This window comes from Anabrus simplex, chromosome 10 (genome assembly GCF_040414725.1).
Source record: "Anabrus simplex isolate iqAnaSimp1 chromosome 10, ASM4041472v1, whole genome shotgun sequence".
NCBI lineage: Eukaryota > Metazoa > Arthropoda > Insecta > Orthoptera > Tettigoniidae > Anabrus > Anabrus simplex.
The window spans coordinates 73,539,553-73,561,931 of NC_090274.1; the positions used below are offsets into that span (position 1 = coordinate 73,539,553).

A 22,379-nucleotide genomic window follows, 5' to 3' on the forward strand; every position below is an offset into this window, starting at 1 on the left:
AATATAGTGTCGCTATAACGGTGTTCTCGTTATATGCCGTACTCGCTATTGCGGACTTCTACTGTACTTGTATTTTCATTACTTTATTATGTGTTGCTTATATTTTTCAATTTGTATGTTACTTTTTTTCCTTTATGACCTCTTTTCTCTTCCTTACTTTTATGCTCCAGATTTCTTTTTATTTCATTTTATTTGTTGAGCTTTGTTTCTTTCTTCATTGTATGTTCTCCAGATCTGTAATTTAGCTTAGTTATCTTTGATTTTATAATTGAGTAGGACATTTCTTTTATATATGTTTTATCCTGTAATGTATGTGGTTAAGTGTAAGAGAGCGCCACGAGCCCTAACTTCGCCACTGCTAAAATAAATATATAAATAAATAAGTAAGGAAGTAAGCAAATAAGCAAGCAACCCAAGGAGCTCCTAACTTGGGAGTGTGGGTGGTAACCACAGTGCCCTTAGCTGAGTCATGGCATTGCTTCCACTTACTTGTGCCAGGCTCCTCACTGTCATCTATCCTATCCTACTTCCCTCGGTCGACCCTTCTTCTTTTCTGATCCCGATGCTATTAGGTTTGCAAGGCCTGGGTTGTCTTTCATTTTCACACCCTCATGGTGGCTCATCCCTTTCGTTTGCCGATACTTTCATTTTTCAAAGTGTCGGACCTCTTCCTCCCCCCTCATGACTAATGTTAGGAGAGGATCGTCGTCTAGTTGCACAAAACAATCATCTCCCATCACCACTCTATTTTCTAAATTTATTTGGGAAAAAATATCAAATCATGTAACAGAAAAAATATGCATAACAAGCTCATTCAGAATTTATATTGATGCTTTCACGGCCCTTTTGGAATTTTGTCGTGTCAAAGAAAATAAAGAGAAATTCTTAACATTTCACAGAGACTTTGTTCCACATCTTCAGTTTTTAGCTCTTCTTAAGGTCTGCTGCAGAGGTAAACCAGCGAGTGTCTTAATTTAATCATCACTGCCCTTCCCTGTGGTCTTGTAACTTCCAACTTACCTTGCATGATCAATTTCTCAAGATTTCTTTCTTCTCTTCTTTTGATGTGCTCAAAGAACTGAAAGATTTTCTGATGATGCAGGAAGAAAGACATTTGAAGATGTCGAGTTGCTCAGTGATGGACATAATATTAGTTCATTTTTCAGTCCACTGTACACATAGCATTCTGTGCCAACACTACGTTTCGAATACGTCAATTCTCCAGTGTTTAGAGTCAACGTTTCACAACCATATAGAAAGACAGAAAACACGTGCTTAACAAGTGAGATCTTTGTGTTGTTTGTTATTGTTCTGTTCTTCCAGATCCTTGTAAGTTTCTTTTGGTTATCCATCTTGTTAACTCATCCTCACAACTTCCTGTGTTGTAGATAGTTGGTCCTGGATAGACGAATCTTGTACAACCTCCTGTCCCTTTAATTTACCTCTGAGCTGGATCTCTGATCCTCGGTCAGTTACCATTATTTTGTGGACTTATTGAGATTAATGTTTAGTCATACACTGTGCTCACATTTTCTACTTTTGTTAGTAAGTCAGCAAGTTTGTCTTTGTTGCTGGCAAGGTGAGGGTGTCGTCAGTAAGTCTTAAATTCTATTAATAATTTTGCCACAGATTAACATACCTCCTGTGCTGATGATACCTTGGGCATAGATGTTAAATAGTTGAGGAGATAGATAACACATCCCTTACATACTCTAAAGAATTTTGAAACACTAACACTCATTTTCACAGTGGTAGTGTGATTTCTGTATAGCCTAATAAGTAGTCCCAATAAATGTCGTGGAACACCATATTCTCTAAGGACCTGCCACAACAGCTTCTTAAAAGTAAGGGACATAATCTTAAATAAATTAAACTAAATAATGAAGTAATGTTTTTCATGAATATGGCATACTTCTACTATTATTTATAAATAACAGTATTATTTGCTTTACATTCCACTAACAAATTTTTCACTTTTTGAAGACGCCGAGGTGCCGGAATGTAGTCCTGCAGGAGTTATCTTATGTGCCAGTTAATCTAGGGACATGAGGCTGATGTATTTGAGCACCGTCAAATACCACTGGACTGAGCCAGGATCGAACCTGCCAACTTGGGGTCGGAAGGCCAGTGCCTCAACCCTCTGAGCCATTCAGCCCAGCATTAATAATTATAAATCAGCTCACTGCAATAATAGAAATACACTGGAGCAAAATGAAATCCCAACACCAAGAAGGATTTATCCTGGCTAGAAGAGGATATGAGGGCCAAATGATGTTCATGACCGTTCAAAATGGCGTTTAAAGACTCGAAGAGCGGAGCCTGCACTTGCAAGACAATGCTAGGTAGTAAAAGAAAAAAAAAAAGAAGAAGTCATATGAGTACAAAGTTTGAGTGACAGCTATGCTTCGAAAAATAAAAAAACACACACACACTATTTTTACCTTCTCACCACCTTGGACTTAAACGGTATCCAGAATGTCACTATTCATTTCAGCACCCCTGAAAACTATGGATTCGAGACTAATGTTGATAGTTTTCAATTAATTTTACAGGTCACCTCCCACGCCAGCCAGCCCCGCGGTGCAGGGGTAGCATGCCTGCCTCTTTCTTACCCGGAGGCTCCGGATTCAGTTACTCATCAGATCAGGGGAATTTTTCCTGGATCCGAGGGCAGGTTCGAGGTCCACTCAGCCTAAATGATTACAATTGATGAGCTATTTGATGGTGAGACAGCGGTCCTGTTCTAGAAATATCAGAATAACGGCCGAGAGATTTGTCGTGCTGAACACATGACACCTTATAATCTGCAGGCCTTTGAGTAGAGCAGCAGTCGCTTGGTAGGCTATGACCCTTCGGGGCTGTTGCACCATGGAGTTTGGGGGTTCACCCCCTCCTCACCTCTAGGGGTGTCTTAGCCCCCACAAGTATTTTTCTCATCGTCGCCATAAGTCCTATCTGTGTCGGTGCGACGTAAAGCCCCTAGCAAAAAAAAAAAAAAAAAGTATTTTTCTCCAGATAGTAAGTATATACCAAGTTTGATTGAAATTGCTCCAGTGGTTTAGGAGGAAATGTGGTACATACCGGGTCTCTGTTATAAACCCAGACCGTCCAGCAGTGTTTTATTTCTCTGAGACCTAAGCAGCTGTACGGGAGGCGCGTGCATTTTTCTTGACCTTGCAAAGAGTGTACACGTGTTCGGCTCAACGGGTATGCAATACATTTGTTCAGCAATTTCCTGGTGAAATGCCACCTTCACGAGCACAGATTCACGTAATTGTGAATAATTTTGAAACTACTGGCTCAGTGCTCAATAAAAAATGTGCGCGCACACAAACAGTTTTAACAGAGGAAAAGGTAGATGACATTGGTGCGAATGATGTAGATGTTGATTCCCATAGGGAACCTGAAATATTTGTCCCGAATGAGTAAATTTATAATACCAATATAATGGTACGTTATTGGACATTATAAATTTTCCTGCTAACTCATTCTTGGTTGCCTGCGTTTCGCCCTCGTGTGCTAAGTTAGGCTCGTCAGTTGGGACTTAGCACACCACCCAAGACGCAAGGCTAGTGCATACCGTGGAGGCCACTGCATTATATTGGTATTATAAATTTACTCATTCAGGACAAATATTTCAGGTTCCCTATGGGAATCAACATCTACATCATTTGATGGCCAGGCAGGCATCTATTTTTGGAAATGAGACATAGCTCTCATAGTGCATTAGCACTGCTGGTGGCTTCAAATAGCCTATGCAGTGGCCTCCACGGTATGCACTAGCCTTGCGTCTTGGGTGGTGTGCTAAGTCCCAACTGACGAGCCTAACTTAGCACACGAGGGCGAAACGCAGGCAACCAAGAATGAGTTAGCAGGAAAATTTATAATGTCCAATAACGGACCATTATATTGGTATTATTGGTGCGAATCTCAAACGGTCACCGAATAAATCACTCGCAAAATTAGTACAACAAGTAGGGGTTTTGGTTTCTTCTGCATACAGAACTACAAAGCTGTTACACGTCAAACCGCACAGGTTTACATGGGCACATTGTTTAAGACCTGCTGATCCAGCCACAAGAGTGAGATATTGTGAGTTGTGTTCTTTTCGGATGGGGCGTGGTTTCATCTGAGTCATCATGTGAACAGTCAGAACTCTCGCTATTGGTGTGCAGAAAACCCTAATGGTGTGTATGAAGTCCCTCAGAATGAAGGACGACACTTCCAGCGTCTTTTATAAGGTAAGTAAAGTCGTGTCCCCATCCTGAGGTAGTGCAGCAATTTTTTTTTTTTTTTTTTTTAAGCACACCCGGAATGGAGGTGAGCTGCTTGTACCATGTGAACCACATACCAGTGCTCCTCCCATTCTTAAATTTCTGGAAGTACCAGGAATCGAACCCGGGCAACTGAGAATGGCAGTTAGTAGTGCTAACTGTTACGTAACGGTGAGGTTGTATACACGCTTAAAGCAGGGCAGATGCTGAGGCAGCTGCTGTAGCGCAGAGTAGAAACACCGTGCGCTTGGTCTTGGTTTGTAAGAGAGTCCCTGTACATGACAATACATATTTAGATAGATAGATGACTGTGAAAATGGTGAAATGGGAGGATGTCAACTGATCACTTCAATTTGGTTTTCTCTTCCATTCTAACCAATGAAGCTCCTTGCTGGCCCCTCACTCCTGTAAAAAGATATTTTGTAGATAGTACACATCCCACAGCCTTCCATCTGTTTTGATGGGTTGGCAAACAAAACCTCACTACCAACCTCTGTCTTTGTACTTTTCTTCTTCTTCTCCTTCTGTACCATTTCCTGGATGTTGCTTCTCGTCATACCCACACATCTCATTCTTGGCCATCCTGGTTTTATACAATTTTCTTAGTATTCTACCAACATCTTCCTTGGCATGTGGCCCTACCACTTGACTCTATGTAGAGTTATTTTATCCCCATGTTCCTGTGACCAGGAATATTATGTTTTATATTGTGCTTTGAGAAATAAAAGCTGTCAACTTGTCATGGTGTTCTGTTTCAGGACGAACGTGGATATGGAACGTCAAACTATAACAGTTCTCTCCCCTCAACCGAGGCCTCTACCCAAGACATTACTGCTCGTATCTGACATTCAGTTCATGGACAGCCACTGACAGGTTTGTATATTGCTTAATAATTAGTAAATGAGAAATAATGATTAAACATCACATCAATATACAAAGAATACACCAATGAGCCATTACATTATGACCACCCTAACCTGGGAAAAATTTCTAATTCTTGGAGCGCGGAGAAGGACATGGGTCATGCTGGCAACATGGTATATATGTAGGCAAGTCAGTAAGTATCTGCAATTTTGCTTTAATTGTCTTTAGGTTGGCTCTGTGGCATTGTATGCTCACCAGCTGCTAGATGGCAGCATAGTCTACGCAGGTTTCAGCGTTATCAGATCAGTACAGCTTGTGCTGTTGCGACGTAAAGATGGCTGCGCCACACTCTGTTTGCACCAAGGAAGAACAGTGTTCCGTAATCTGTTTCTTTTGTAGTCTGAGGGTGTACCAGGAGCCGAAATTTATAGAAGACCTTCAGTACAATATGGGGACAATTTTTTGCCACAGCGAAGTGTTTATCTGTAGATTGATCAGTTCAGTAGGGGTCGCACAAGCGTGAAGGATGAGGAAAGATCTGGGCGTCCATATGCAGCCATAACTGATGCCAATATTGAACAAGTGCGTGATTTGTTCCTGAATAATAGACGAGTGACTGTTAATGATCTGGCAAACGATATCTACGTTAGCGTCGATCAACAGGTGAAGGAAGCGGTGCATACGTGGCTTGCTGCAAAACCAGAAAACTTTTTTTTTTTTTTTGGCAAAGGGTATCAGAAAGTTTGTGAAACGGTGGACCATGTGCATTGAAAAGCAGGATGACTATGTTGAAAAATGATACCAATAAAAATTATGTACTCTTTTTTGTAATAAATAATAAAAATGATTGCAGATACTTATTGACTTGCCCTCGTATACGGAAGGTCTACAGGCTCACTGTCAGTCGGAGTTTGATCAAGGTTAAATTGTGATGGTACAGTGCTTTAGTACTAGCATCTCTGAAATGGCATGGCTTGTTGGCTGCTCTTTTGCTGCTGTTGTGAACATGTATCCAAAGTGATGTTATGACTGGCAAATAATATCACGTTGTCCAGTCATGTTTTGACAGCGACTTGTTGGTGCTAGAGGCCACCAGATGCTGTTGCGCATTGTTCGTAGTGACCGCAGGGTCGTAGTTCGAGAAATTGTCTAGAGGCACAACAGTAGCGTGCTGGGCAATGTTTCGCAGCACTTGGTTCAGTAGACACTGCTGCTCATTGGACTGCAAAGCTGAAGACCTGGTTGTACCTCAATAATGACTGCATTCCACCAACAGCAGTGCATGAGGTGGGCACAACATCATCGATGATCGGAAAAAGGTCGCCTGGTCTGATGAATCTAGAGTAGTGGTATGGTGGTGATTACTGTTTTAAAAGGAAATACAACTAGGCAACCATCCTCTGTTAATACCAATCAGAGGGAAAAAATGGAAGGGATCTGACACATCGAAAAAGGAAGATAATGGCCAAAGGAAGATACTGGCCACAAAGGGTGTGAAAATGTAGGACTCCCTAGCCTTCGCAACCTGATAGTGTCGGGGTCTGAAAAAGGCAAAAATTGACCAAGGTAGGTTGGATAACATAGATGAAAGTGAGGATTCTGGCATGAATAAGTGGAAGCAAAGCTAGGACTCAAGGGTCCTATAGTCGCCAACCCACGCTCCTAAGTTCGGAGCCTCAGGGGTCCCTTTCAGTTGCTTCTTACAACGTTATTCTACCACCCCTACCTACAGGGGGAGCAATGAATTTAGATTCCTGCATCATCACATCATTGACGAAGCTGATGAACAGGACAGTGCACCATTTCACATTGCCAGAATTGTTAAGGACTGGTTCGAGGAATATACTTTAATGCTGTGGCCCCAAAATAGCCCAGATTGAACATTTGCGGTTTGACTTGGAGAAGCAGGTTCTTGCTACTCATCACAGCCTCACAGTGTTAGCTAGCTGGAATTTCCTGCTGTTTACGCTTGTTGTATGAGATACCCCAGGATATGTTCCATTACTTCAGTGAATTGATGCCTCGCTGAATATCCGCAGTTCTGTGAGCAAAAGGTGATTCTACACCATATAAGGTAGGTGGCCATAATGTATTGGTGTATGGGTGTATAATTTATGCATATAAATAAATTTTACAGTTATATGTCCAAATTCTATATACAGCGTTTTTCATAAATATTGCCTAATGATGATAAATCTAAAATTAACTCGTGAAAAATAGAAAATGCTGAGACATGCCAAATGTAATATTTTGAGAGGAATATTTTACAAAATCAAATAAAATTTTCTTCCCTTATTCTACAGAATGTGACAACATTTACAACGGTTTTAAATGGTAACCTGTTCTTTTTTAAATATTCTTTTGTTTGTAAAAGGTACCGGTACTTATTTTGTTTACCTGCATGCAAAATTCATTTTTGTACAGAAAGTTTAGTTACTGTGGAAGAGTTTGATTCTTGACTTGTGTATCAGATTTTATGTGAAGAAAACTGTTTTAATCATGATACCAGTCTGAAATAAAATGTTTTTAACTGATGATAGTAGTTGGTGACAGAACATAGACACAAGAAGTAGAGATGGGTGTTAAAATATCGTAACATGATAATGTATCTGTTCGGCGGGCTGAGTGGCTCAGACGGCCTTCTGACCCCAACTGGGCAGGTTCGATCCTGGCTCAGACCGGTGCTCAAATACATCAGCCTCATAGCAATAGAGGCGTGACTAAATTCCGGCACCTTGGCATCTCGGAAAACCATACAAGTTGTTAGTGGGACATAAAGCAAATAACATTATTATTTATTAATGTATCCTATTACATCACAGTAAGTTGTTCCAGGAATATTATGTTCCACTGGAGACACTAATACAAAAGTAACTTTCTCAGCAAAACGTAGGGAAGGGAAGGATGTTTCTGATTGGCTAATGAATATTAGGCTTTTGTGTGTTAAAGAACACTTTCCAGAGCCCTCGCTGGCTAAGTTGCTATTCAGCTGGGTTCTTGATAGGTCCTGCTAATTCAGACTGAACAACAGTGTGTAAAAGTTGCTGCTTAAAATTACATTCTGCTAGATAGAGGATTGAGTTTATTTCTGTAAGTGATTTTGTCTCAATATGCTTGTATCATTAATTAACTTTTTACCACATAACTATCAGTGAATGTATTTCAAATATATTTCATTTTTTGAATTATCCAATGTTAGGCCAAGGCCCTTCAAGGGCTGTAGTGCCATGGGGTTTGGTTTGGTTTTTTTAGGAATATTTTTTTCGCTCTTCAGTAATAATACTGTAATCCTGTTTATGAAAGTCGAATTGATATAGAGACAGTGAAGGGTATTTATCTTCATACATGTACATTGTTCATCGGACCATCTACAAATGGTAGCTTAGTTCTCGCTTTCGTTTTCCCCACGATTTTCATTATTGTTGTTGTTGTAAATATGGAGCCTTCCAGCAATATTTTACGTGTGTATTATATGTATAATGTTGTATGTTAATGAGGTGCTCATGCACAGAATTTGTTCAGAATATAGTTAGCTATTTTAGAATCAGTGTTATTGATGAACCTAGGTGCAGTTCCTACCTAATTAGTCGTTTTCAGGAGGTTAGGTAAGGCCTGCAGCAGATGTACCAGTACGCAGCATTATGTACACGCCCTGGGATATAAAGTTTATCATGCTCTTATCTAAATTCGAGGGATCCATTCTGGTGAACTCTGGCGCCCATACTACGGACATTTCGGTTAATTATGCTTATTAATTTCATTAAGTTTTTGAGTAATGTTATTCATATATTTTTATTCATGATTTTATTTATTAGTATTCAACCAAGAGGTTACAATTGGCTTCCCAACGTGTGGCTGAATGATTGGTACATCTGTTAGGCTTATAAGCATAGGTGCACTTGTCAGGTGTGGATGGAATTCTACAAACTATGTCAGTGAAGTGTTTTATATATACGTGATATGTATGTTGGAGTATGAAGAAATGTTGTAGTGAGTCGAGTATTATAAAATTGAGAAGTAGAGAGGTTGTTAAAAGTTGTTGATGCTATGAATCAGGATAAGAGATGCCAAAAGAATTCCACCACATTGAGTTTATCTAATTTAAGTGAGAGTAGCGAAATGGCTGATAGTAGGAAAGATCAATCGGCAACAATAGGTGAGGAACCGAGTAACCCGTCTCAAACTCAGAATGTAGGGGATCAAGGGGAGGCTTTTAGTATGATTAAATCACTATTTAATGAATTGTCCAGTAAGAGTGATGAATTATCCAGTAAAATGGATAGGAAGAATGAAGAGTTGAAGGATGAACTGTCCAGTAAAATCGATGATAATAATAATGTTGAATTGTCCAGTAAAATCGATAATAATAATGTTGAATTGTCTAGCAAGATTGATAGTCAGAGTAAAGAGTTGAAGAGTGAACTGAGTTTTTTAAGTAATGAAATATACAGTATTAATAGTGAATTAAATTCAGTTAGTACGGAGCTGTCCAGTAAGATTGAGAAGCAGAGTGCAGAGTTAAATTTAGCTAGTGTTTAATTGTCTAGTAAAATTGATAGTTTAAGTAGTGCTGTGAATGGTAGAATAGACAAATTAAACCAGAAGTTTGACCATCAAAGCAGGGAAATTCAGGAAGTCAATAATAAGGTAGAAGCTCAATGTTTGGAACTGACTGAGAAAATTGAATGCCGATTTAATGTAGTTAGGAAGGAATTTGTTGAAAACAGCAAGGAATGTGACAAGAGAATAAAAATAGTGGAAGATAAAGTCGAAGAAATAGATAGAATTAAAACCAATCAGAATGTTTTAGCGAAGCGAATAGAAGAGAAGGATGAGAAATTGGAGAAAGACCTGAAGTCGGTAAAAGATGACCTCAAGTCAGTAGAAGGAAGTGCCAGAATGGTAGTTGAAGAAGGAATTAAAGCATGTCATGTAAAGTTAAGGCAGGAGATAAGTCAAATCCAAGTAGGTAGCAGTATATGTAATAGGTACGTATCTTGTACAAAGGACTCTGAATTACCCAAGTTTAATGGTCGGCAGTTTAATCCGATGGAATTCTTGAAAACGGTGGAGAAACGGTTTTCCAAGAATCTTGACGATGGTTTGATCGAGTGAAGTATGGTTGATGAGATGTTGGATATTGCATTTGTTGGAGAAGCGACATCCTGGTTTCAAGTTTATAGACAGAGTATTTCGAGTTTGGAGGAATTTAGGGAGAAATTTAGTTCTAAATTTTGGAGTGATGCTAGTCAGGGAAGGGAAAGAGATCACGTGCTATTTGGCAAATATAGACCTCAGGAAGGTGTGTCTATGACGGAATATTTCTTGGCGCATGTTCTGATCAGCCAGAATATTGAAGGTCTAGCATCGGAGAGAGATACAGTCCGCCAGATGTTGAGGCATTTTCCTGAGAAGGTCGGATTAGCTGCATGTATGCAGAATATTGTTACGATTAAAGAATTAGAGCAGCTGTTAGAGAGGTTTGATGCTTTGGAAGGGCAAGGGAGGACTAGGCAAAGTGAAGGTAGGAATTACGGGGAAAATGGGAGACAAAGTAATCAGCTAGGGGGAGATAGGAATAATCAGAATTTCAGTCATTCTAGGCAAGGGAATCAGGGTGGTAATTCCAGAAGGGGAAACAGACAGTCTAATCAGGGAGTTAATCACCAGGAATATTTCGGCAGAAGACCTAATCAAGGGGAATCAGAAAGTAGGGGGCGTACGGATCAAAGACCTCCAGATCAAGTGCCGAGACATGATAATAGTGATCAGTCCACGTCAAGTAATTTAAACCGGAATCGGACTTCTTAGTTGGGTCAGATAGGCAGTCCGATACCGAAATTCCTATTCACGCGATGAAACAGGTAAGTTACGAGGTAGACGTGAAAGAGGAATTATTGTATGACCATGTGTTTTTTGATTTTGTGAATAGGGGGCGTGATGAAAGTAAGAAAGATGTGTCGGATGTCTTACTTTATGCTAGTGGTGATGGTAATAGCGGTGTTGCGATCGATAATCTTGTGGAAGTTTCTGAAATTGAAAGTGAAGTTTTTTGTGAAGTTGATGAAGGTTGTTTAGTAAGTGAAGAGTGTTCACGGAGTATACATCATGAAGATGTTTTTGTTGATTTAAGTGTAAGTGAGGAGAGTAAAGTTAGGTCCATTATGTGTGAAAATGGTGACTTTAAGATTAATGAAACTTCTGATAAGAGAGTCGAAAGTAGCAGAGTTGTTAGCATGAAAGTGGTGCAAGTGGTAGCTGATATGGAAGGTGGTGAAGATGACTTGATTGTTGGGTCATTAAGTAGTAATGACAGCAATTTCAGACTGTATTATGGTAAGAATTTCAATAATAGAGTGAGCGTGTGTGAGAATGGAAGTGTGCGTGAGATGAAAGAAAGTCCATCCAAGCGAGTGTGTTATGTTTTATTTAATTCTAAGAGTTGTGTGAATGATTTGAATGGCGTGCTGATTGATATTGATGTGGAATGTGTGAAGAAGTATGTGATCTGTTTGCTTGCATTAATTATGGTTTTGTGGAAGAGTAAACATTGTGAGATTCCCGCGCATTTCAAAAATAGGGATTTCCTTTTTATGAATGTTCCGAATGAAAGTTTGTATGATTCTTGTGTGACTCGATGGGATGAATGCTTGTGTGTGAGATAGTGTGGATTCTAGACGTAGTTAGATTTTATTGCGGTACGCATTCCTCGTCTATCGATGCCAATGTTAAGTTTATGTATAGTTTTTTCATTTATATCAGGGTCCATATACTGTGGACAGTAGAATAGGCAAGTATGCTTATCAGCTTCTAACTTCTGACGACTAGGTCCTTGGGACATTTAATGTCTATAGCCTTCGCAGATATAAGAGATAGGATCTACACCTTGGATGTATATATTATCAATTTTAATGTATGTGTACAGTAGGAAGAAGGGAATTGTGTTCAATGCTATATGAAACAATCAGAGTTGTGTGTATAGAGCCATATTATTATTATTATTATTATTATTGTTTGGACAAATTGTATTTCGTGTGTGCGAATACAAAGCAGTAGACGCAATGTATATATCATTATTACAGTAAATTATGTGTTCAGTTATGCCATTATAAGGTTATATATGAAGTTCTGTTTTATGGTGAATCATATGTGATATCATCGATTCACCAAGGGGGCGTTATGTGATAGTACATATATCACACCCCCGAATTATATGTAGAAGTTAGAGATATTATTGTCAGTATTCGATTTATTATTATTATTATTATTGTTGTTGTTATTATTATTATTATTATTATTATTATTATTATTATTATTATTATTATTATTATTATTATTATTATTATTATTATTATCAGTATTTCATTTGTATATTTTGCCATTTATATTGGTAAGCTGGAAGATATCCACATATGTAGGTTTTGCACGAGTGGGAAAACATTGCTTTAATAACTCTGGTAATTTGGTTGAGTCATATGGCTACCCCAGTGTTTGTTGTGATGTACTTGTGTCAGGAAATTCATGAGTCATGTATATATCCCAGCCTGATGAGATGAGCTTGTTGTTGTATTAGGAAAGTTTGGTGACTCATGGAATATACCCCAGAGTTTGTTATTGTCTTGGGAGGAAGAAGTGGTTGAGGGCTTGGTCTTGACTAGAGATCACTCATGATTGGCTGGCAAGCACCAATCCAAATGTATCATCTGAGAGGAGGGGGATGTTGATGTCTATAAAGGTTGATCATACGGCGGCAACGAAGGTACATTGTAATGTAACTACTACAACTACAAGCAGTAACACTGTATGAAGGAACGACAACTGACACTGTACGGGAAGGAAGTGGTGCTGATACATGGTACTGGAGTGGCACAGCTGCAATGGACTGGACTTCAAACGTTTGTGGAGCGTAGTCTTGTTTTGTTCGTGGAAAGTGGCTGATTGTGGAGAGTGCTTGCGCATTAAGTATTGTAGCACTTGTGGCGGCCTAGCATTATATGTTGGTGAAAGCTTTCTCAGACTTTCCATAATTTATGTTGAGGATCGACAGACGTGTGTATATATCTTTACAACAAGTGTTAAAATATGTGAACACAGTAGTACAAGGTACAGTATCTGTGTGATGTGATAACTGCCGATTATGAGAATCGGTAAGTCGAATTGATATAGAGACAGTGAAGGGTATTTATCTTCATACATGTACATTGTTCATCGGACCATCTACAAATGGTAGCTTAGTTCTCGCTTTCGTTTTCCCATGATTTTCATTATTGTTGTTGTTGTAAATATGGAGCCTTCCAGCAATATTTTATGTGTGTATTATATGTATAATGTTGTATGTTAATGAGGTGCTCATGCACAGAATTTGTTCAGAATATAGTTAGCTATTTTAGAATCAGTGTTATTGATGAACCTAGGTGCAGTTCCTACCTAATTAGTCGTTTTCAGGAGGTTAGGTAAGGCCTGCAGCAGATGTACCAGTACGCAGCATTATGTACACGCCCTGGGATATAAAGTTTATCATGATCTTATCTAAATTCGGTGGATCCATTCTGGTGAACTCTGGCGCCCATACTACGGACATTTCGGTTAATTATGCTTATTAATTTCATTAAGTTTTTGAGTAATGTTATTCATATATTTTTATTCATGATTTTATTTATTAGTATTCAACCAAGAGGGTACAGCATGTCCAGGCGACCTTTACCATGCTTCGAGGGTCCGATGGTGCTTTTTCTTTCTGCATGTCAAGTTTGTGCCTTGTGACGTGCGGCGAGTAGACATTTGCTAATGGGACAGCAGCTTTTGCAACCCGTTGTGAGAAGATAATTCTGGATGTTATGGTTGTTGTTCAGCCGGCTCCGCAGTGTAGGGGCAGCATAGCATGCCTGCCTCTTATCCGGAGGTCCTGAGTTCGGTTTCCAGCCAGGACAGGGATTATTATCTGGATCTGATGGCTGGTTCGAGGTCTACTCAGCCTATGTGATTACAATTGAGGAGCTGTCTGACTGTGAGATGGCGGCCCCTGGTCTAGAGAGGCAAGAATAACAGCCGAGAGGATTTATCATGCTGACCACATGACACCTCATAATCTGCTGGCCTTCAGGCAGAGCAGCGGACGCTTAGTAGGCCATGGCACTTTGGGGTTGTTGTGCCATGGGGTTTGGTTTGGTTTATGGTTGTTGAATTCACAAGTGATCTGATGCACAGCGGCCCACGTATCTGCACTTGTCATCTGACTTGGCCAATGGCCACTCCTGTCATCGACACATTGCTCACCTTCGTAGTTCAGCTTGGTGGCAGTGGTTTTGCCTGAATCCTTGTACTCTCGGTACAACTCTTGACATGTGTCAGGTGGGAAGCCCTCCATACCTGCACGGCTTTGGAGATCGGATCGCCGATACCTGTGGCACCGAAAATCTGGCTGCGATCAGATGCCCTGAGATTTTATGTCTTACCCATCCTGTGCTCAACTGTTACCCTCAGAGCCAGTACAAGGCGTGACGGCGACGTAGTCAGGTTCCAAGCAATACTAATACATTCACTGTGTTGACCGCAGGATCATTTCACCAAAATGGCAGCTAATGGAGTTGTTCATCAGTGTTAAGAGTAGGAGCTATGTATCATACGAATGTTCTACACCTTTGTTAGGTCTGCTGTAAGTGAGTTACAAACAAGGCCTACCTCAAAAGATGGTCATGTTTAACACGTATAGTGCTAGGTGGCCATTCTATCGGCCATGGAAGCTGCTGCTAAAAATGCTGGGCGGAGGTGGGGGGGCGGCGGTTTATCTGTGGGCCACGTTTTTCTTTCGCCTGTATCTTAGATTCCTGCTGGACAATGGCAGCATAAATAACACTGCCAGAAAGATTGAAGCTTTTACTCCCTGAAAATATCGATAACGTATGATATCGGTAAAAGTAAACTTGTATCCTCATACCGAGGTAGTGCAGCTCTTTTCAGGCACACTCCCATTGGAGGTGAGCTGCATGTACCATTTCAGTCACATACCAGCCCTCCTGCCATTCTTAAATTTCTGGCAGTACCGGGAATCGAACCGGGGCCCCCGAGGACGGCAGCTAATAACACTAACCGTTATGCTACGGAGGCGGACATGATATTGGTGAAGTTTTATAAAAGCTTTCTTTCGACACACTATATGTTTCGCACGTGGTAGCCCTGCATTCTACCGCTTCGTGTTACTTGCTTGTTATCTCATTTGTTTGCACGTTTGTTTATTTACTTCCGATAGTGTAAGGATGGATAAGTATATGATAGATGATTAAAATACACAGTGTTTTAACATTAAGTGATTCATTAGAGAATAATTTATCAACTAACAAGTGTTCAAAGTAAAGAAGAGGTTATTGTGTATTTGACCTGAGAATAATTTTGTAAAAAATTTGTATTTCTCAAAAAGCACTATCAAGAATTGCATAAAACATTAGTTTTTTATTCAAAATTAACTGAATATTCCCACAAAGGCCCATGATGAAATTTCACTATAAATGTAAAAATTAGGTCAAGTTTTGAAATTTAATTTTTCAAAAAATAAAACTCTAATGAGAGAGAAATGCATTTATGTCTGCTTCCCCAATTTGGAGACAGCCAAAAAGACAAAGCTTACATCTCTGTCTTGCTTTCTGTATGTTGTGTACTAACGGTTCTGTATTTAGCTCATCTCTGATTTAAATATTTTGTAATATATTTGATTCTATCTTTTCTTTTTAACCAATGTTCTTAAAAAATTGATATCTACTGCTTGGATCTTACTATCTTGTGTCTTATTAGTTACCAGCGTTTCTAGTCCGTATATTACAATTGGTATGAAATAGTGTTTATATAATGTTAATTTCATTCTCTTGGGTACTTTGTCATCCCATAAAAGCTCTCTGACTTGATGATAAAATGTTGTACCTTTACTTAGTCTGTTATTAATTTCAGGGTTGATTTCATTACTTCCATTAACAATGCTACCCAGATATGTAAACTGTTCTACATTCTCCGTGTATGTTCACTTGGCTTCTCTTTTTCTCTTTTCCACAGTGCATGACTACAGTTTTCTTTTTACTAATTACCATTCCAAACTCTTTCAGATTTTCATTCCAGATGTCCATTTTCCTTTGTACTTTTCTCCCCTTCACCAAAACACCGCATCATTTGTAAATACCAAAGCATGCACTTCATCACTACTGACACTCTGTTTTACACTTTTTATGATTTCATCCATCAATACAGTAAACAATAATGGCAACAGTGCACTTTCTTGCCGGAGGCTTGTTTTTGTATAAAATGTTTCTGAGTCACCACTCCCCACCTGTACACTGCTTTTACTCTCATGGTACAACATTTTTATCTTGTTAATTAATGATTTTGGTACATTCCTTTTCCATAGGCATTCCCATAAATGTTTTCTCTTAACTGTATTATAAGCTTTTCCCAAATCCAAACATACGAAGATGATTTCCTTGTTCCTTTCCAGGTGTTTTTCCATTATCGTTCACACTGTAAATATCAAGTCTGTTGTTTATCTATTCTCGGTCTAAAGCCGTATTGTTCTTCCTCTAACTGTGTTTCTGTTATATCCCTCAGTCCTTTGTCTGTGACTTTCTCCATTATTTTAGCCCATCTGATAAGAGAATTATACCTCCAATAATTTTCACATTTCTTCCTATTTCCATTTTTGAACAATGGTACAGTGCTACCTTGTTGCCAATCTTTAGGTATCCTTTCATCCTTCCTCATGGCATTGAGGACTCGGTATAGCCACTGTAGTCCACTCCTTCCTGCTGCCTTAATCGTATCAGCCTACCTATTACTTAATAATAATTGTATCAGTCAGTAATTTTGAAATCCATGAGGAACTCCTTATAGGGCAAAGATATAGCTAAGAGTATAACAGTCACACTCACATGTTCTCTATTCACCTGTGTGCTATGAAAAAACAGTTCAGGGATTTACCTCCAAAAAAAAAAAAGAAAGTGAGTAGAGAATATTTTTCGTTAGTATGTGCATTTTCATTAAAATTATCTTGGCATTCTCAGTGCAAGCACTACATTACAGTCTGGCATCAAAAGGGTTAAGATTATAATTTTGTTTTCTTTCGTACACTCCAGCATCGACAGTCAGTTCAAACCTTACTTTCAGAGTTACAAATTTGTATTCAGATTAATAGGATTGGCATTGTAAACAGTATTATTTAAAAATAATGTTTCTGTGAAGATAATTTAATCAAATTTTCACAGTATATGGAAGAAACAGTGGCAAAATGAACTCACTGAGTTAAACAAGAAAGCCAACAACAATATTGTGTCTCCCCACAGTGAACATTCTTCTTTATAACCTCTGATTGTCGATTGGAAGTAGTCGAATTATGTTTTTCTCTTGTAAATAAATGCTAGTTTGCACATCTTGTTATTCATATTGTGACTTTTCTCTGATCTTCTAGGTTGTGGACAACTTTTCCTGGTTCAAGACAAAATTTATAAGTTCTCCTGTCTTCAGAAAAGGTGGTTAGAAGTACCCGTGGACAGTATCGTGTGCAAGTGGTGGGATGAATGTGTACAGTATATTATTGTATGTTGTAATATATTTTAATATGATTGACATTAAACGACATTGGGTAAGAAATGAAATTTCAGTGACCATTATTTTAAAGAAGTGTGGAAGTGAGGACCATTGTCAGTGCTTCCTTAGAAGTACACAGAGAATACTTCAGTGGACAGTGAAATGTCTGTGCCTGTGTAGTCTTCATAACTGCAAGATTTCAACAGCATGCTAGAAACATTGTACAGGAATGGTGTTGTACAAACATGAGTTCATTTCACAATTCCTGAGATACTTGTATGCTTGCAACAAACAGCCCTACCCCCTGTGGGTGGTGGACACACACGAAGACTACACCCACGGTATCCCCTGCCTGTCGTAAGAGGCAACCAAGAGATGATGACATTAGAACCATGAAACTACTTGTGACTAGCACCATTACGTGATGAACACCATGGGTTGACGTTACTTGCAACTAGTACCACCTTGCCCGGAAAACCATGGGTCTGTGTTACATGAGAGCAGTACCATTATGCGAGGAGGACTACAGGTCTGGGCATTGCTTGTAATAAGTGCCATTGTGTGCATTCCACCATTCAGTTCCCCTGTATTCAGAATGGATCTGCGTTACCTATTTGTAGTACCACTTTCTGAGGAAAACCATAGGTGTACATTGCCTGTGATTAGTATCACTATGTGAAGAAAACCATGGGTTTGTGTTGCCTGTGGGGTTACCATAATGTGTGATAAACCGTGGGTCTACATTGTCTATCATTAGTGAGTGGCACCATGAGTATACGTGGTCCGTGATTAGTCCCACTACGTGAGGAACACCATAAATCTAGCTGCCTCTGTGGATCAGCGGTAGAGTGTCGGCCTCCGGATCCCAAGATAGCGGGTTCAAACCCGGCAGAGGTAGTCGGATTTTTGAAGGGCGGAAAAAAGTCCATTCGACACTCCATGTCGTACAATGTCGGCATGTAAAAGATCTCTGGTGACACATTTGGTGTTTACCCGACAAAATTAATTAAATCTCAGCCATAGACGCCCAAGAGAGTTTCGGTTTACTCGGCCTGCCATCTAGTGGGGGCCTGGAGTAAAACGGAACGTCGAAATTGACGAGCAGACAGCCAGATGGCGTCAAATTGAAATGTCTGCACACGGTAGCTGAGGCCATACGATTATTATTATTACCATAAATCTGTGTTGCCTGTGAGTGGTGACATACTATGGAGTTACATTACCTGTGACTAATACCACCATGCGAGAAACACCACAAGTTTACGTTACTTGTGATTAGTACCACTATAGGAGGAACATCATGATTCTGCTTTACCAGTGATTACTATTACGAGGGGCCGGTGACCTGGATTTTGGACCACTTTGGATAACAAGCATCATCTCAGAAAATAAGGCATTGTGAATTGGATCCACTGATTGTTTTGGATTCATGGTTTTTCTTCATCATCATTCATTTTAGATGCTAGTCAGTGGGTACATTTTGATGTTTTAATTATCGTGTCAGTTTGTTGCACCTCGTACCATTAACCCTTTCCCGCCCATATTTTCAGTCTGTTTATCGCCAGATTTCAACCTATTATTTAGGAAAAATTGAAGCGGAGCACACTGTTTCAGAAAAAGTTAAATATAATACAAACAGTTGATCACAATGTATTCAAATTTTCAATAATGTTAGAAAACATTCCATCACATCCATTTCCTTATTCATTGAGTCATAAGGTTGTTGGTTCAAACCTCCAACCCCCCTAATTGTAGTACTCGACACAAAGGTAGGCTCTATTTGTCGCATTCTCATGTTGTATGAATCTCTCTAAACCAATAACCGCGTGATTCTGGAAGTGGAATGTATACTGTATATCAGCTTCTACAGTATTTCCCCTGAGCAAGTGTCTTCACATTCTGTATCTGTGTTTCCGGAATGTGCCTTTTTGAATGCTGCATTGATATATAAGCAAGTGGCTATCTCACTGAATAGTTTGTCTCCTCCTAACATATGTCAAAATTAATATATTTCTCGTAATACTCTTTCGAAATTATGGACAGGTTCAACATTATCCATATAATCATTCGGAGTAACGAAACGAAATATTTGTGTTAACTGAAATGCCGTGGCATCGCAATCAGGTCCGAATTCTCTATATCCGTTTTCACTTACATCACTGTTATCACTAAAATTATCTTCGTTGATACGTTATTCCCCCACTAAAAATTCACCTCCACCCCTACTCAACGATTCTGTGTCACTTTCGTTGCCTATATTCAGCTCAGTTTCAATATTCGCAGTATTCAATCCCGCCATGTTTGCTAACGAAACAGCTGTCCCGCGCTCACGGAAATTCAAGACCGTTTCCTAGGCAACGTTAAGACAGATTATCGCTCTTCTTTTATTTCCTAAGCCTTGTAGATCGTCCTGCATGTTCATAAATGCCTCATAAACACTTCTAAGCCAAAGAAAACAAAAAAAAAATCGCAGAGCTCGTGTAAGTGTGCAGATAATGCAGCCGGGCGCTAAGGACCGGAAGGCAAAGGGAAGAGTCGCGTGCTTTCGGGCGCTAAGGGCGGGAAAGGGTTAAGGGCCAATGACCTAGCTGTTAGGCTCATTTAAACAGCAAACAACATCACAAACAGCCCTTTCTAGCTTATTCCAAGATGTTGGCAGCTGTGTTATGGCCTGGGGAATGTTCTTGTGGTATTCTCCAGGTCCCATCATCCCTGTGGAAGGCACTCTTGATTGATTTGGTGATGAATCCATTCATGGTGATCACGGCCACCTGTACAAGACGGTTGTCTTTACTCGGGAGGATTGGATCTTCCAGCACAATAATGCGCCTTGCCACATGGCTAGAAGACTCCTCCGCCTTGCACCCTTCAACAGTTGTGGGATGCACTCCAGACAACATGGCTCCAGACCTGCTGTCCATGCTGGATACTAGCAAGTGGGCTACAGTGTATATTTGCACAGGGAGCCAAAATCCACCCACACAAAAAGAGCATGAAAAAATGTGAGCGTTAACATGTTGCCTGTGACAGTGATGACTTAATTTTACATTGCATTGGCCCGCCGATGACCTGATGAATTTGACAATGAAATCCAAAACAGTGCTGGAGCACTTGTTGTGTGCGTTATTCTTGAGGAGGGTCATTCCAATGTATTTACCTCTGTGATAGTTTTCTGATTCAACAAGTGCATGACCCAGAAATGACCCCAGAAGTAAATGTTAGTTTCTTGTCCATTGATCTTTTCTATGGGAATATGATAGACCTATGCTAATTATTTTCATATTATGATTAGTAACAAAATAACATCACAAAAACGAGGCTGTACGTAGGGTCATCATCAGATCACTGTCATTTATTTATTTATTCGTATCAGAAGCAGACATTTTACATTGCATAATGGTACTTAATGACCGTGTGGATTGAGCAGATTCGTTTAAATCTTCGGTTGTATTCAGGAAACTCCTCCTAGACCTCAAACTTTGGTGGGCAGGTTCATATCCATTTAATGGGTGTGCACATGAGGCAAGTGCTTTAGTTCTCTCATTCATGGATGCAACTTCTCTTCTTATATCTGGTGGGGCGATTCCAGCCAAACAGTAGATTCTATCTCGTGGAGTTGGTCTCAAGCAGCCAGTAATGAGTCGACATGTTTCATTTAGAGAAATGTCAACTTGTTTAGCATAACTTGATCCGTACCAAACAGGGCAAGCGTACTCTGCAGCGGAGTAACACAGAGCCAGGGCTATAGTTCTCAATGTCTTTGGATGTGTACCCCAATTGGTTCCAAATAATGAGCAATTCGTCCAGGATCAAGTGCTGTCCTAAACCTTTTTATTTTCCGTGCCATCGGTGTGTCAGAATGTAAAGGTTCCATGCCTAGAAAAAAGGGACATGAACTTGATTGTAAATATTATCTACAGACAATAATAAATAAAAATCTGAAAACTTATATTCGCTTACCTGAGAGCAGTGTAGAATGGAATAGGTTACACAAGATGTCAGAAGGGTGGTGCTCCTCGTATTAAACAACAATTTCCCATCTGAAGGCATTGTAGGCTTCATTCACCATAACCACGCAAGTGATTCCTGCGTAAAAATATAGGTTAGACAACAATCCGAACACAAGGTGACCTGAAGCGATATGAATGGAAGATGCAAAAAAATTCCTTCGGGTCACTGGTGGGCCGATCAAAACTAGCAGTGTGTCTTGATCCTTTACTTTAATAGGAACACTATGTTGCCATTAGTTATTAGTAATTTGTAACTAGGACTTAGTTACTTACTCCGCAATTTTGCGAAGTTCGCACCGACGGATAAGAGTAACATGGTGACCCGAACCGCAGGAAACGTGTTAAGAGGTTAGCAGAAGGTAGGCTTTTCCATCTCATTTCCCATGTTCCTTTTTGTATATGTTGACTACCAGGTTATCTGAGATAGGGATGGGTATTCTTCTTGTTTGAGAATCTCGAGGCTGGCAGCCAGAATCTCGAAAATCTCATAACACCTCTTGAGTCAAAGTGAATAGTGCTCGGTTCTCTATGCACGTGTGCAGAACACAGCTTCTTGTAAACATTTTTGTCGTGAAAAGCAGAACTTGAATATTTTTGTCAAAATGATCATAATTTGTAGCCTAGTGACTAACACTAACTTAACTTCCTACTTTAAAAACAGTTAGCA

General features: G+C 39.6%; 1 protein-coding gene across 2 annotated transcripts in view; it reads left to right on the plus strand.

Moving 5' to 3' along the window:
- Nucleotides 1-22,379, plus strand: part of cbc (crowded by cid) — a 121,785-nt gene that overhangs the window by 77,584 nt on the left and 21,822 nt on the right. The window contains exons 7-8 of one of the 2 annotated variants that reach the window (XR_010861062.2): nt 5,033-5,147; nt 17,584-18,231. Coding sequence is in view for 1 of the 2 variants with exons in the window: in XM_067154462.2 (XP_067010563.1) it covers nt 5,033-5,144 (112 nt within the window). In the remaining variant the exon portion in view is untranslated. Of the gene's footprint in view, nt 1-5,032; nt 5,148-17,583; nt 19,334-22,379 lie in introns of those variants that run through there. The other variant, XM_067154462.2, reaches the window with a different exon arrangement.